Source organism: Rhea americana, unplaced genomic scaffold (assembly GCF_003343005.1).
Source record: "Rhea americana isolate MKP2758 unplaced genomic scaffold, rheAme1 scaffold_123, whole genome shotgun sequence".
NCBI lineage: Eukaryota > Metazoa > Chordata > Aves > Rheiformes > Rheidae > Rhea > Rhea americana.
Window position 1 is genome coordinate 1,775,563 of NW_028185295.1, and position 17,008 is coordinate 1,792,570.

At 37.3% G+C, this 17,008-nt stretch overlaps 1 protein-coding gene across 1 annotated transcript in view; it reads right to left on the bottom strand.

The window, feature by feature from the left end:
* Nucleotides 1-17,008, bottom strand: part of PPP1R21 (protein phosphatase 1 regulatory subunit 21) — a gene marked incomplete at its 5' end in the record, with an annotated part of 31,899 nt that extends 14,891 nt beyond the window's left edge. The window contains 12 exons of the mRNA XM_085325820.1: nt 90-226; nt 1,107-1,195; nt 1,270-1,371; nt 4,429-4,578; nt 5,518-5,570; nt 7,911-8,005; nt 10,393-10,451; nt 10,554-10,718; nt 11,386-11,487; nt 13,483-13,629; nt 14,018-14,086; nt 16,958-17,008. Of these exons, the coding sequence (XP_085181946.1) occupies nt 90-226; nt 1,107-1,195; nt 1,270-1,371; nt 4,429-4,578; nt 5,518-5,570; nt 7,911-8,005; nt 10,393-10,451; nt 10,554-10,718; nt 11,386-11,487; nt 13,483-13,629; nt 14,018-14,086; nt 16,958-17,008 (1,219 nt within the window). The remainder of the gene's footprint in view (nt 1-89; nt 227-1,106; nt 1,196-1,269; nt 1,372-4,428; nt 4,579-5,517; nt 5,571-7,910; nt 8,006-10,392; nt 10,452-10,553; nt 10,719-11,385; nt 11,488-13,482; nt 13,630-14,017; nt 14,087-16,957) is intronic.

A 17,008-nucleotide genomic window follows, 5' to 3' on the forward strand; every position in this document is an offset into this window, starting at 1 on the left:
GGGCACAGGCAGAACTCACCTGCCCCATAGTTCAGTCTGTATCTAGAAAGTAGCAGTCTCAAAGTAGCTGAAACGAAACAGGCACTTACTTGGCAAAGCAAGAAGACTAATGTAAGTGTGCAGCTTCTCAAAGACTGCAGTCAACTTTTTCATGTCTTTGTGTAACTCCATATTTCTAGCTTTTAAGGCAGCTGTGCAAAGAGAAGACTCACACTCTTCTTCCAAACTAGGAAAATATGAAAACACACACAAGTATAATGAGAAACAAGTTTGTGATTCTGGAGGTAGATAAGTAGCATTCTCCACACCCCAAGCCCAAAGCGATAATGAACTAGGAATTTATTTTAGAAATGTTAACATATTAGAGTAACTTAGCTATACATGACAATTTGACTGCATGTAAAAGCCCAGTTCTTGGAAGCCTCAGTCAAAAGACAGGACCTCCTGAGGAGCAGAGCTGTATATATCCCTGGCAAAGAATTGAAAGTATCAGTTTAAAGACCTTTTCCTTTACCATATAAAGAATTTCTTTTGTTTTCTAAGYTGAAAGTGGAGGAGAAGAGGCACAAAGACGACATAAAATAAGCTCTTTCTTCTTCCTCAATCCAAAATCTCTTTTTAAGTGTTACTTTACACTGACAGTCTACCTCCCCTCAAAACACTCAGGAACAAAGTTTTTCACTGTAGAACGGAGTGCATAAGTACATCTGGCTTAGTTTACTTTGCATCTCTAGCTCTTATRTAGTGTTATTTGCATCTCTAGACAGACTCAGAAAATTGACAATTACTGCCTACAATACCTGAAGAGTATCAGTGCTATTGAAAAATACGATTTAAAAAACAAAAAAAGCCAATTCATCTTTCATTAAAGCCTTATCTGTAAGCAGAAAGGCTTTTAAAATACATGTTTTCAGCTCTAATGACCAGCTAGAAGGAAGAAAAAAACACACCCACATGCCAACACAAACCTAAAGGCTCAAGAGCCAGAAGATAAAGAAAAAGCTCTGTCTTTGGGTTGACTTGATATCTGAGTGTTAAACATTGCTAATGGTGAAAACCTGACATACTTAGCATCCTTTTAAMTTGATCTGTTAAATCAAAAGTACCTTTTTAACTGGTAAGGAAGAATCTTTCTTAAAAAGCTTAAGTATGAAGATAAGTGTTCTGCAAAAGCCCTCAATTTCACAGCTGTTTCCTGGAAGGAAAACAACACATTAGTATTTTTGTAGAGCAGAGAGCTTTCTCAAGGCTAAAAATAAGAAATCTTACCAGCACTGTCACAGTATCTTCTGTAATGCTCTCAAATAAGTGAAGCATTCCTTCCTCCAGAGGGCGAACATACGCTGCATTTTCATGAAGATACTGTGAGAACTGAGTACAGAGAGATTTAAAATGGTGCTTGCTGTGTGCTTTTGCAAAATGTTTCAAGTTACCAAYTGAACAGTTCACTTTCATACAGCACCTTTCGTCTTGGATAATCCTAAACAGTTCGATTAAAAGATGTAACAGTGAAGTGATGTATAGTCACCTCTTCTACAGGGTAGACTAACACACACCTTGAGGGAAAGTGGGATATGGTGAAAACTACAACAGAAGTTCAGACAAAACCCCACCTAGGGCTTTCCATGGTATCTTATCTCCCTTTAACTGCCATGCACAGCACACCAAACTTCTGCTTTTCAAGTACAAGGTTTTGAACTCCCTCAAAGCTCAACTATATCAAATTAAGGCTAGTTTCATGCACCTATTAAGCCACTAAAATGAGTTATTCTACTTTCCTCACGCATGTTGTTCACATACCATCCTTGTCCTGTGTATCAGCACGAACATTTGCACAGCCATGATGCACAGAGACTGGGTTAAAACTAACAACAAAAAAAGGTAAATTTTAATCTGGATCTGTTTCTAATTCACTTTGCTGCATTAGTCAAAACATGCTTATGCCAATACAAAGGAGGAAACTGTAACTAATCAAAGGGAGAACTGCTACTTTCAGTAGCTATAGCAAGTTAGACCAATTGCGAAATTTTGGCCTCGTACAGCTGCCTGACCTTGCTAAAAGTCCCTTAAATAACTTTTATAATTTTTTTTCCTCTCAAAAAAGTACATACCTGAAAACTAAGGTATTTACTCTTTCACACAATTGAAATGTAACTGTAACATCAGCTTTTGACTTTAATACCACAGTATTACAAAAAGCTTTTTCCATAGATTGATATAAAAAGCCAAAAGTAAACTTGGGGGTGTTTTTTGCTCCACAGAAAGGTACCTTCACCTTTGATTATTACAAAAGTAGCTAAAGATCCCAGGCAAGTAGGGCATGATAAGTTTCCATTTAATTACATATTATTATGATGCAGAAACATAGCGTTAACAAGAAGAGATGCTCAGCTCTCATTCATGCATGCACAAATCTGGTGGAATTAGAGAAAATTCTTAAATCTAAGGAAGAGATACCACATGCAGAATGCTCCTGACTTGTACTGCAAGAGGACTGGAGTTATCTAGTATGATGCTGAAGACCCAATAGAACCCAGCAATTCAATACTTAAAGAGAAAAGGAATACTTGAACCTGGAAGGGAATTGTCCACATCTACTTTGAGTATTTGTTGGGGGAAATAGCTTGAAAGCGCCAGACAAAACCTGGAGTTGGGGAAAAATAAATCAGTGCAAGTGCTCTAAGCCACTACATGACACTAACGTCTCTTTTTCCTCTACTGCATTAAGGGGAGACTTTTTCTGAACCACTCAGTGGAGGAGCTAAGATCACACTGAGAACACTTGCCAGGCAAACAGATACCCAAAAATTCAGGARCTGCTTCAGTGAGTGACAAAAGATGCTTAGCTGCTGGAAAGCCACAGCAAAAGCCCTAAGCAGTAAGGCGCATGGAGGCAATTTGGTTATAAATAAACCAGAGTAGGGGCRGACTACAAGAGACAATTATGAGGACAAAAAAAGCCTGAACTACTGAATCAATTATCAGAAAAACAATCAAATTACAGTTCTGATGAAGCTGCAAGTTTCAGCTATGTGAAAGCACTTTTCTCTGCTGAAAAGCAATGGGGAAGTATTAACCACGACGTTAAGAATAAAAAAGTGCAAAAAGCAATGGTTAAGAAATCTAGCTTTACTTACTTAGTATAAATGGCATTAATATCTAGAATTCAATCACCATACTAGGCCATGTAGATAAGGAGACAGCTCCTGCCCCAAAGAATTTGGGAGATAACAGAACAACATAGTTTTCACAAGAGGAATGTACTATCTTGAGTGTGTTTAGTGGCAGGAACAAGAAAACCCTATTCCTTCTCAAATTAAGATCTACGCTAACGTCTGAGAAAGCTTATCCTTGATTCATATAGCTGAAGGGACTGAAAAGGTAAATGGAATGGGATTTCTCTAGTGGGTAAACATCTGCGCATGCATATTTGCTGACTGCAAAGAGATTAAAGCGGTCCTTCTAAGAACAAGAAAGTTTTAGGATAGTTTACATTGCCACTACACATGCTACTAACATTTAATGAATGAAATGTCTATTTTCTGTGGCTTAAGTCTGATACCTTCAACCTACCAAACTGAAATCATCATCTGAATCAGAAAACTAGATTATCTCACAACTGAAATATGCATAGGTCCATTGGAACTACATAGTCAACAACTTAGATACTAAAGTAAGTTTACAGCAAAGCATGCCCCACACACATTTACGCCTGCATAAAGTTCTGTTTTGTGCTTCATGGCATAACGAGTCTCAGGCTGCAGCTTAGCAGCATCTTCCCACAGTTTCATGGAAAGAGCAGGGGCGGGAGTTTAATATAATTTCAACATGCTTTACAGACATGACACTTCATAACACTTATAGGAAAGATGGTAACACAGATAACCCAAAACCAGATTATAAGGTTAATGTTCGATGATGGAATACAGTCCAAGCTCTCTCCTACATAAACCTACCTTACATTCAGTTGATTTTACACTGCAGTTAAACACAAGACATTCTGTCCCAACATTTTCCATCCCCTATTGTATTTTTACAGTAAAAAGGACAAGCATCTATTCTAATAGTGCAATACTTGGGTATTTTAAAGCAGTCACCTAAACTTTTCATAAATGCAAATTAAAGCAGCACTTCTCCCCCCCCCCCAAAAAAAAAGAAAAAAAAAAGAAAGGCTTTGATTTATCACGTTTCTTTTGTAGCAAAAGCACAAGAGAAAATAATTCCCTGCAACTATACCCTTGACCACACTCAAATAACTCATTCAATAAGGGAAAAAAAAATCCTCCCACAAAAGAGAGATTGCCCCCTCAGGAGCATATTCTTAGCATTCTTTTAACAGTGGTTGAAGAAACTTCCATGATCAAAATTATCTGACCTTGAAAATCAGTATAACTGAATAAACTTATAACTGACATCAGTAAGCTTTACCTTCTGATTTAATGGTGATATAGTGTCTGTTGCAGAATCAACAGGAAATATCTGGACTTTCTGCTCAGTGTATGTGTGAAAGTTCAGAAGAGCTGTTACAAGATCTTGAACAAAAGCTAGTGCCTGCCCAGCAAGGTCTCGCAACTTCAGCTGTAAAGATAGTTACAAAAAATTATATTTGAGGTGTATCTATTTAAATAAGAAAAATATTCTGTAGTTAAATATAAGAAAAAGATTAATTCACCATCTATGACGCACTCTTTTCCCATTACTAGTTCAGTCTAAAAATACAGGATAACAGCAATTATTATACCTTAAAGTTCACCCAACACCATTTGAAACTGCATACTTTTCTTTAAAGATAGAAACTGTTTTTATTTCACATAACAGGTAACAGATGTAACAAATTATTTGCTTTCTATTACTTAAATTTATATGAGTGATTGGGTCTCAAGTATCCAATAAAATGAGAATGAACCATACAGAGTTTTCAAAGATAAACAATTTGATGCTTGAAAGGATTACAATTATTGATAGGTAACAAACTAATATGGTATTCTAGTGTATGCACCGATGTATAGTTTACAAATACAAATATTCTTTGGAGCCCAAGCAATGTGACTGAAAAGAAGCTGACTATGAGGAAAAGTGAATTCAAGATATCAGTTACCTTTTCTCTACAGAAAAGCTTAAGACTTTTAAAGTTAATTTAAGCTTTGTCAGTTTAGAAATGAAGTGTTCAGATTCTACCTTACTGCATGTTAGCAAAGGCATAAGAATTTCCGATAAACACCTTTCATTACAGGCAAATATTAAGCCTAACTTAACTTAACAGCCTGCAGTAATCATCACATAGGGGCCAAAAGACTAGCTACAGTCTAAGTAGAAGACTTACTCCTCCACATGAAAATAATGCAAACTGTACCTTCGCAAAGTACAAAGGCTTTGTGGACAGAAATTCCCCTGGAGTATCATGATAACATGAATACAGCCTATCTTCTGCCATTTAGAGTCACTAAAATGACTGGTTTTATTCTAGATCAGTGCAGAAAATTAGATCTTTACACTTGAAGCCACAGAAGTGCTTACCTGATATCTTCTATTGTGTAATGGTACGTTAAGAGCATTGTACCGAAGAGATCCTACAAGACAAAACAAGTTACATATACTTATTAAATCATACTTTCCAGATAGCACATTTTTTAGTCAAAAAATGATTTTTAAAATGAAAATACTCAGTGCAGAAGTATCAGTTACTAAAAATATCCATGTGATTGACTTCAGTAAAGTAGGCCTAAACATCCTTATTTAAGAGCTGCTACTATGACCAACAGTGGAGAAGGCACTTTCATGTTTGCCTCAGATTGTAGATTAAATTTATCCATCCAAAATCAGTAAAGTGTCATATAAGAACCATCAGCAGCCTTATATCATTATTCAAAAGGTCAGTATTTTTCACTGAAAAACAGTGAAAGGTCTTAAAAATCCTTGAAGAACTCAACATGATCTTCAAACTTAATTGAAGTTTAATTAAGTTCCAGAGATAGTCAAGTAAGACACGTTATTCTTACATGATTTTCTTGTAGTTTGGTTTATGCTTAAAAAGCTCCACTGCATACTGCATTTGTTGATTACAAACAAATAATCTGATGCTTCATTTTCTTGTACCAGTGCTGCTGAAACTGAAGCCAGCTATGAGTAACCAACTACACAGCCTATTGTAAGAAATTTGTAATCCATAGAAAACAAACACTTGCAGATTCTTATTCATCTTTTAGAGATCTGTCCGTTATTTGCAATGTTTTCTACTCGAGCAAAAACATTATAACACATTATCATGGCAGTTAAATGAGCAGCTAAACAAATTATTTGCATTAAAGTTCCCACTAAAATGAGAACCACCTGTACTAGTCAGCCAATGAAGCCAGAGCAGCATAACTAAGCATCAGCAGCTGCCAAATAACCTTTATTTGCAAGAAGGAAAGAGAAGTGGAAAGGATATCAGATCAAAGCACCAACACCTAAGCATAATACATCACATGACATACACCTCCCACAGAGAGGATGATCTGGTGTCTGTAAGAGGAGACTCTCACTGGCTTGCCAACCCATTAGAGAACCAGGAAGCCTCTCCTTTGCAGCACCCAGTCAGATCTGCTTTTGGAGAGTCTAAGGCTTGTCAAAACACTCAAGTTTAGCACTGAATGGGCCAGGTGCAGGAGTGGAAGAGCTTCTACCAATGAAAACTTGAGAACTACAGGAAACAGCCACCTCTGCTTCTACTTCTCTGCTACAGTTCACTACTTTCAACTCTTCCTGCATTCTAGTTCCTGCTAGTTTCACTGTCTGCCCACTCAAGGGCTGCCTACTATTCAGGCTATTTAGGACAGTACACAGCACTGATCCAGCACACACAAATGGATTCTGGTACCAAAGTGGTGCAAAAGTTGATCATTCCCAACTTCATGGTATCCTCTGCACTTCTGTTCRTTTATTCATGATTGAAGTAGAAGAAAAGGCTAATTCAGGTCATAGTTCCTGTCCCAAACTCAAAAGCATTTATTTTTCCCTTAAGAATATAAACGAAAACGATCCGATAACAGCACAGCTTCGAAATCATATTCAGAAGAACAGAGGATCTGCTACAGAGTGAGGTCTGGTTTCTGTTTGCTCTCTAAAACTAGAAAAAACAAAGTAGACTTACTACAGCTTGATGAGGGAAATATGGTTCAGTTTCTAGTTAGTGAAATTTATTCCATAACTTAAAGACAAAAACGTAAAACTGAACGCCCTAAAGAATTTCAGTATTGTTTCTAACACATGAARTTCAACTAGGATGTGTCTTTGCTTCTTTGCTACTGAAGTTTAACTAAGAAAGTTATTGATGAAAAAAAAAAAAAAAAAAGGAAGAAACGCTGGTGAATCTGAGCTTTTTTTTTTTTTATTATTATTAGCTTGAAAAACAACACAGTACCATACAGAACTGTGTGCAATAAACCATGGATAAGAATTAGCTTAGGCATTTTGTGGTCCAGGCATGCTGATAGACTTCCTGCTGCTAATAATCTAAATTTGAGTATTGATATAACATTTCTGCATCTGCTACTTACTGCAACTATTGAATATACCCTGCCAAAAATAATATTCTTTGAGATGATTGTGGAAACACTGGTAAATTGACAGTGATCCTTGATTTTTTTTTTCTACAATGTACTGSCAACACTAAGCCACTCCAATAAATTACTTGGAAAGCCTTCAAGAGCTTTAACTTTTATTTCCTATATAAATGACAATTTGGTATTTTTAGATCACTAAACAAAAGATGACTAGCGTCATGAATACATATTACAAGAAGTTCCAGGAGTCTGTCTATTTAGATGTCCAATTCTTCTTACAACTAGTGTATTTTAATTCAGTACCTCCAGATGAATACCCAAATTCAGTAAGAGAGCCAAGAAAAAACAAAACAAAGCAATACCTACTCGTGTCATTAAAAGGTACTTTTTCATTGATTATACACAGAGATTCTTCCAATCTACTGCCCAAAGCTGCTTGGAGATTCTTCAGCTGTTGCTGGCTAAATAACAACAACAAAAAACACAATGTAAATCCTTAAAGTTTAATTAGCATCACCACCACTGTAACTCACCCTAAGTCTCCCTGAGGTTACCAGATATCTCTTTCCAAAAGTTACATAGAAGACAGTAAGTCATCTTTCATGTCAAATTTAGAACATGACAGTATTTTAACATCTAATAAATGCACTGAAAGCAGCAAGAAAGCATAAGTCTTAGAGTGCTATTCTTCAGAAATTCAACTTACTTAATCTTTATATTACTTTCCAATATTGCACCCATGACATAAGCTATACAAAAATATTCTATTCATTAAAATTTGAACCAGAACACAAATGGGCCTTTAACTTAGTTACCTAATGTAGAATTCCAACATACATGAACTGTCAAAAGACTCACTTATAAGTATACTACCTCATTATTAGAGTTTTTCAGAGTCCTATACTTAAGCATTGCTCTGTTAYGGTACATTCTTAAGAGATTTGACAACTATGTTTCAGCTCCATTCTAAAGTGATCCCCCCCACACACACATCTGCCTGTGTATATTAGATGTGAAGCTATATTAGGATGATTACTAATACCATTACTGTAGATGCTCAAGATGAACAGTAACATGTTCCAGCATTGTACATGTATGCTAACAAAGAATACTGKATATTGATTCAGACCAATTTCCACACCTTACCCAACTCAGGCCCTCAATTCTTCACTGTTTTGTTTCCAGTCTGACATCTAGAACTCCTGCACATATATTGGATGGTGGGAGGGAAGGTATCAAAGTGATAGTTTGTTCTACATTCGTTAAAGTTAATAATACAAAGAGGGAAAAAGAATCCAAAACCAAATAAAATATGAAGTATTTGACTAATAAGCATCTCATATTCATTACTAAAGATTTTTCTTGACGAGCAGCCCCAAAAATYGCACAGGAACTGTAGTGTATGAAGCGTAACAGCACTAGTCACATTAGAAACTGTGGGATATGAACAACCTCAGGCATGTTAAACAACTCAAACTCCAAGACAGACTACAAAAGTATTGACGTTTCTTGGAAAAGGAATGGTAAACAAGCAGTTTGATATATTTTTTTTTTCATGTTTTGCCCTTTAATTCCCAAGATATACAGGCTGTCAAGTCTGGTATCCCCTGATATTCCCCTTGCAATAAAGCTTGGATCTTGGAAGCAGAGAGATCCTTTCTCATTGAAAAAGCGGGAAAAAACAAGCAGCAGCATTTTCATAAAGTTTTCCTCTCTGTCAGGTCTTCATTAGATATTGATTTCAGTRTTTGAAATAGTGTCGGGTTTTTATTTTTAACTTCAAAAGCCTCCCATCTTAAATGGTAGAGACATTTTCTTACAATGACATTACCCAGTAATCATGAAATTTCCTAGGACAGACAAGCTCTAAGTTCCATAGGAACAGAACAACACTACCTTTCAAACCTATGCTATGTGTTAAAAAAAAAAAAGAAAAGAAAAGAGTGAAAGAGAAAAAGATAAAGAGGAGTAAAAACTTCCACCCCCTTTTCAAGTCATACTGTAAGTGAAACTCTGATCTGTATTAGAAGACAATTATTAGAATTCAAGGATGTTCCTATCTCTCAAAATAATTAAAATATRTTTCAGAGTTACTACTTGAAAGATGGAAGGAACTTCTCATTTAACCATTTATCATGATTTAATCCACTACTTAAAAAGGTTGACACTGTAAGTTTAAGAAAAAAATGCACCTAAAGTACTCCCTAACTTCATTTGACTCAGTCCTTAACTACTTCCTGTTCTGTATAGCTTATGTTCAAGACAATTTAAGAATTCCAAAACAATAAACTTCAAATATTCTGAGTATGTATTATTCCTGAAGCAAAAAATATACATATACACACACACACACACACACACAAAGAGAGAGAGAGAGAATTCAATAGGCATTTTAGGCAGAGAGATTTTTGAAACTACCTTTTAGCAGGTCAAGTTTCAGCATATAAATACTTCATCCAAACTGTTTTTAGAGGCAGTGTGTGAAAACTCACACATCTTTGTTTCATACAAGTTCAACAGTTTCTTTCCATTTGATAGTGTTTCATTGCAAATAAAACCTGCAATCATTCATCAGCTTTACAGTTGTCTGCAATAGCTTGTCAGCTCTTACTAAAAGGAGTTTTGTCCGCATCTGTGTAAAGTGACTGTCTAGTTACGTACTCAGTAGAAGGAAAAGGGACCCAAGCTGCATGGTCTTGATGTTAACGTGCTGTTGCCCTGTGCTTTCAGTTTTATCAGTACTGTTTTTTTAACCAGTTATTTTTCCCCTCCAAGTAACCCAATTAATTTTTTAAAGCAGATATTTCTTTAATTCAATTTTTTCATTATATTAAATAAAAACACTCACCATTCTTCGGTTCGAAGCCTACAGTCCTTAGCTTCTCTTTCTAGTGTCTGAGACTTGATCTTTATGTAAGAAGATAATCTCACAATGTAAGTACTGACACAGCAAAATATTTAATTTCAAAACTTTTCAAGTTCATTAAGTAACAAAAAAAAAMCCCTTACTTCCAATTTAGCTTTATCATTTTGCAGCTTTTCTATGGTATCCACATATTTCCGTGTTAAACTGTCCACCACAGCTTGATGCTGGGCAGCCTCAGTTTCCAAAACTTCAAGTCTGCTTCTCAGCTCTGCTTCTAAATGTTTGTGCTGTTCATCTGCTTCAAAGAACTACAATGAGAAAAGCAAGACTCATGTGCAAGAGCTTCACTTTCATTTAGTGCTATGGAATCTAATCCTATCAATTATACCAATTAAATCCACATTAGTAGCAAGTATTCCCTTACTAACTCACAGGAGTTTATGTTTATATTTACAGAAAAGAGACTGAGGAAGAAAGTACTTAGAGTTTATTAAAATTCTGCAGTATCAAGCATTCTTTAAAAATATTATTGATAGACACTTGCAAAAAATATTCGTTGTTCAGTCTGATTTTCTGGTACATTTTCTAAACTAGTGGAACATTCTATATTGACAAAGTAATTYTTGCCAATTTGCAGAAAATACTAAGTTTTAAAGCAATTCTGAAAGTGTGAGTGAAGAAAAAACTTCCATCCAATACCAACTATATAGCTATTTTCAATACAGTAGTCAAGTCTCACCAAGAGTTACAAAACTAAATGAGAGAACCATCTMTTGCTATATGAATTATTCCATATACCACCTTAAAAATCTAAAGTCAAGCTACTTTCATTAGCCAAGTGAATATCTATAAACTATGCTGTCTAACCTAATCCACTAAACTTCTAAATGCACTRATTTCCAAGTGCTATTTTATTTTCTCCAGTTTGGTTCACATGAACATTTTTCTGAAAGAAAAAGATTGAGTTTTACTCACCAGTATATGCAGTCGTTCATTCTCTTCTATCTTCTTCTGAAGATCTTCATTGAAGACACTTTTCTGCTCTTGACTCAACTGAGATGAAGATTCTCCACTTTTCTAAAAGAATGCATGCATGCATCCATTATCACATGCCCCCAGATATCTGGGAACACTTCCCATCACTTAAATTCCTTCTGTAATGGAGGCACATGAACATATTCCACTTAAACTAACACACCTAAGAGTATCTTGCATATAACATGAGCCCCAAAGCAGCATTTGTTTTTGTAAAGGGGTAGAATGCTCATTAGATATGGGTTAAGAAAAGAAATAGTCACTACTCAGACCTTATAGACGCATGAAACTGCTTCTGTATGCAGGTGCTGTTCCCACCATTTGAATATTCCATGATTCCAAGTAGTCAGCAGTATTAAACCCCATGCAGAAAGACTTACTGTGTTATGTGAGCTGTGTGTATGGCATGTCCCCTCTTCTCAGCCAGTCTCATCTCACCGGAGACCAAGGACAGTCACTGAAAGGGCACTGTCCCAGGGCAGGCTGTAGCACTGGGTGACACCAGGCCTTTATTGCCTGCTAAGTTCCCTGGGAATACAGAACTCCCTGCTAACAGTTCTTCGTTTTTCATCCTTTTCATTCAAAGGGCTCACAGACCACTAATGAATCCCATGCAGACAGCTGCTCTGCCATTCTGCTGAACTAAGGCAGTACCAGCACTGAACAAAAACGATGACCGTTTATATTTAAACTTAACGCTGAACTTCAATTGCCTGGGATAACTGGCACAGTTAAGTAAACTGCACTTTTTGATGCCAGCCTGTAATCTGGATCACTTGAGACATGGGCACACATTCCATTCATTCTAGAAGGACTGCAGTCTGACACAGATCATCCATCAAAAGCTTAATCTCAACAGTTGTAGATATGGTTTACTTGGTCTCCCAGTGACATGAGATCTAAAGGTGGTATTGAATCTAGTAAGAGTGTTCAGTAACACATACTTGCTGAAAAGGGCTCTATATATAGAACTAAAGGGAGTATACTTATAAAGTAGTATAGATACTCCTTGAAATAATACAAAATTAGGTCTTCTCACATTTGAGCAAGAAAATTCACTGACAAGGGTCTGTAAAGCTACTCAAGTCAAAATGAGGTTCTTCAAAATTTGGGAATATGCCTAGTGAAGCTGTAAGTTATACAACATGAATTAAAAGATCAGAAAGGCCAAGATGCACTTTGAAAGTAAATCTATTAAGATGAATGAGTAATATTAGTCAGAGGTACTACGCTTGCCAAGGAAGTGGATAATCTGAAAAAAGAAAGGTACAGAAATTCTGGAAACAATTAAAGAAGATGAGTATATTTCTAATTAATTGAATAATATCTTTACGGAGTTTTGGGAGATGTCAAAAAAAAAGAACAGATCACAGTAATTAAGAGGAGGGTTCTTCATAAGAAAGAGGTATCAAATGATGCTTGAGAAATTTATTGAAGTCCAGATGGAACATCCTTGGGAAATCTGATATTACTAAAGAGGAAGTGGCCAAGCTGAGACATTTGAAGAACATGGCAAGCTAAGTTTAATCTCAGCGCTCTAATTATTCTACCATTTTGAAACAAAGAAGTGCTAGGTGAAAATTTAAACTTCAAAGCATTTGACAAGATTCAGTTAAGAGCCTATTGRAAAAGCTACAGTCACAGAATGAAGAGCTACGTACTGACATCAAAATTACAAAGCAATGAAAGGAGAGGCGGATAAGAAAGTCAATTTTCTTCACAGMAGTGGATTAATCAGAAAGCTCCAAGATCTTCTCTAGTTGCTTAAAAATTTAATAAAGATCTGGAAAGGGATACACTAATTCAGTGTCAATTAGTTCTCATACTAGGAAGACCAGACCTATTTAGCATACAATATAGGTATCAACATCTGTTTTGTTGATATTTTCAGTAACATTTTATCAGTTACAAGTTGCAGCAAGAACACTTAGCTCAAGCCTTGACACAAAGTAACTGCTGCTATAAATCAAGGTAAAATAGTGASAGGTAAGGAAGAGTCACTTCCTTAAAAAAAAGTTGTTTGCCTTTAGCATATACCTTATTCTTCTTGCCCCTAGCTTCACTTAAAGCAAGTTCATCTTGGAGCAGTTCCACTCGCTTGGCAAGCTGCTGATTCCGAAAGGTCAAACTGTCCATTTCCTGTTGCAGTTTTCTCAGTGATTGATCCTTCATCTTCAGTTGCTCCTGAGGGAGCAAAGAGTTTTAAAATTAAACTTTTGTACACTTAAAACAACAACCTCAAAACCTTCGTTGTTCAGTATTTTATCACTGAAGAGGCAAAAAGTATTGCTTTTAAACTAAAAGACTGACTTCATTTCCTTGACATGCCCATAGACCATGCTTGATCAGGTACTTCATCCTATAAATCAATCATCAAGCAGCAACCTTTCATGTTTACAAAGTAAACACTTACAAAGAACAATGAACACAGTAACTGCAGGGCAAGAATTCTTACTAAATCATTTTTCACTGTTCTTTTAATCACCATTCTTTGAATAATAAAAAACAACCTCTCATTTACCTATTTTGTCAAGACTTAATATAACTGAAGTTAACAGTCTCTACACATTACCTTCAGAGAAGCAGAGTTTGCTTGTTCATCTACAACCCCCTTTTTCAGCACCTGGTTCTGAGCTCGAAGCTGAAAAATAAGAGATGCAGATAACTATGTAAGACAAAAGAATAAACAAAAAACACTCACTAGGAAAGACATTTGCATGCATAAAACATATCTTTTCTTAAAGAGATCAGATTTTTTTTATTTTTTTTATTTTTTTTATTTATTTATTTTTTTTTTTTTAAGTATTCTATTCTGGAGAGTAGCAATGTTAAGTTAAAAAAAAAAGCATCAAAAAAAAAGCATCAAATTTGTATCCTGAATTGTTAGGGAATGAGAATTAGTTTGCCAGTTGAACTTCCTTCTCAAATAGAACATAATTCTTACTTAAGAAAAGTCTTTAATAACTTAAATATAGTTACTGTTTAAAAAACAGTGAATAAATATGGAAAGTTAGAACTTCTTGACTAATTGAGTTCTTCCACATATTCAGTGTTATTTCTGCCTTTCCTTCATTACCCTCAAAACTGTTCATGACTGGTTCTGGAACAAAAATATAACTCACAATAAAAAGTCAATCTGTACCAATTCAGGAAGTTAGTAATTTTCCCATTAAAACACGGTTATCAGTAACAGCAGATGACCCAGAGAAAACAGCCYGACAAAAATTTCAGGGGAAAACATAAAAAGCACACAGGAAAAAGCCCTTTTGTCTTACTTATGAAGTTCAGAAGTCTCTGATAAAATCACTAAGGTGAAATGTGTCACTAAACAARCCTATTTTCCAGCTACTTCACAGAATATCTCTAACCCTGTGCAGCAATAATGCTAAGGATTCCATCTTCTCATTCCTTGATAACTGCTTGAACCCTGATTTCTTCAGTGGTAGCTTGTATTCATTTGACATGCTTGAATCCAGCTGTTGTAGATATAAATTAAAAGGATTTGTATTGGGAATGGCTTGGAAATACCTCTGGTAGAAGCATAAAAGGCAAGATTTTAAATGTAAGGCAGCAATAGCTAATCTTTTCAGTTTGATGACTGAATACATTTCAAAAAGGTCAGAAGACAATTGACACTGCCTGTTAAGCACAGTTTTATGCCCTGCAGTATTCTCCCATTGGGTTGCTCAGGCATATAAAGGCAATATAAGAAACTTGCAAGAGCACCAAGGTAAAGACTTTTAAGCATAAGGTGTCCTGAGCAGGAAAAAAAAAGCAGTGTGGTAGTTTTCTGTGCCTTTTTCCATCACAGCTACTAATGCTGAAAAATGTCAGGTGCAAGAATGAAACAGAATGAACTAGCTCAACCATGATGCATCAAGATCAAGTGTGATCCATCAAAAGCTATCACAAGCTGAAGAAGCATTTTGACTATTTTTTCCATTTAGCCTGAGTGAGAGAGTCAGAAGTTAACTTGAATAGAAGACAAGTATTCTGAAAACAAACATCCTTCTCTTGGATTGCTCTGTGAAACAAGAAAAGTGATCGTTTGCCAGGCACTTCCTTGGCGCTTCTTGAATCTATCAAGCTCTTATCTGCTCCTTTCCTTAGCTTCCACAACATGACTAGCAAGTAGGCAAACAGCTTCCCAGAGCTATGCTCCTTTCTTGCCTGWATACAATAAACAGCCAGTTGAACAGCTGATCATTTGCAGGAAAAGGAGAGTTATCTGCAATGGTAATCACACAGTGAGCTGGAGCTGTTCCACAAGAAGTGAGATGAGAAAAAAAAAAAAGCAGCTCCCAGAGAACACCAATGAAACACTGCAGGCTGAAAGTTGCAAGATAAAGTTCAAAGAAAACTTTTGGACATCATGACACTAAAGAAAAGAGAATCCAGTAGCTAGAACTTCAGAAGGTCTGCATTTCAAAGATCTGCTCAGGAATCAAGTCCCTCATTTACTTTATCTCACACCATTTTTGATCTCCAAGGTACAGCAGCTCCACTGTAAAACGTGGCAACAAATGTAAACTCTGTGGCTGAGAGAAGAACTGAACTGACTTCAGGATTTACAAGTCAACTTACAGAAATATTTTTTTAAAGAAGTCCAAACATTTTGGATTCTCTACAATCCTTTACAGTAGTCACAAGGAGAACAGCATTTAAAGACACAYTGTTCTGTAATCTAGGGAAAGGTATCAAACACAGTCAACACCTTGTGCCAAACACTTTGTTGYGGGGATACACAAAAAACAAGTGCTGGCTTTCTTTCCCACAGCTGCAGAAGAACTATGCCATTCAAAACTAGCAGCCTTTTCTTTTTAGTGAACAACAAAATAAAGAAGAAGCGTTCTAAATGAAGCATGGCTCCAGCATTTAGGAAGTCACCTGGAACATTGGAAAGAAACAGCAAAAGCATCTGCAAATGCTCCCTTAAGCAGCTTCAGATGCAGAAAACCCTTGGATAGCTGTGGAAATACAGGAACGACACGAGGCAAAGGTGGAATCAAGCACCCTCACTTCCAAGACACTGCAGCACCCCAGCAAGCATTACTAACACCGCTGAACTCCCGTTCCCACCAGCTGAGCAAACYCCTGCCCGTGGGTGAGAGCAAGAGCAAGGGCTCCACGCCCACRCCAGAGAGGGTAACCAGGCTTCCCGCCCAGCCGAGGAGGGCAGGGGCGAGGGGAGCTACGGCAGTTGCACGGCCCTGCCCGCAGAGCTGGGCGGCTCGTCCTCCCGCGTGCTCGGCGCTGCGCGCACGCCTGCAGGTCGCCGAGCCGGCGCTCCGCCGAACGGCACTGCCGCAGCTCCCGCCCGGGCTGCCGGGAGGAGGAGGGGACCCTCGGGCCGCCAGCAYCGCGAGCCGCCGCCGCGACCAGCCTTCCCGCACGCCGGGGCCGAGCGGAAGAGCCGCTCCCGCTTCCCGCTCCCCTCTCCCCGCCGCCTGCGGGGCCGCGCAAAGGCTGCAGGGGGGCGGCCACGGCTGCTCGGGCAGAGGCGCCCCAGTACCTTGGAGTACTCCTGCGCCAGCTTCTGGTACTTCCCCTGCAGCTCCGCGGC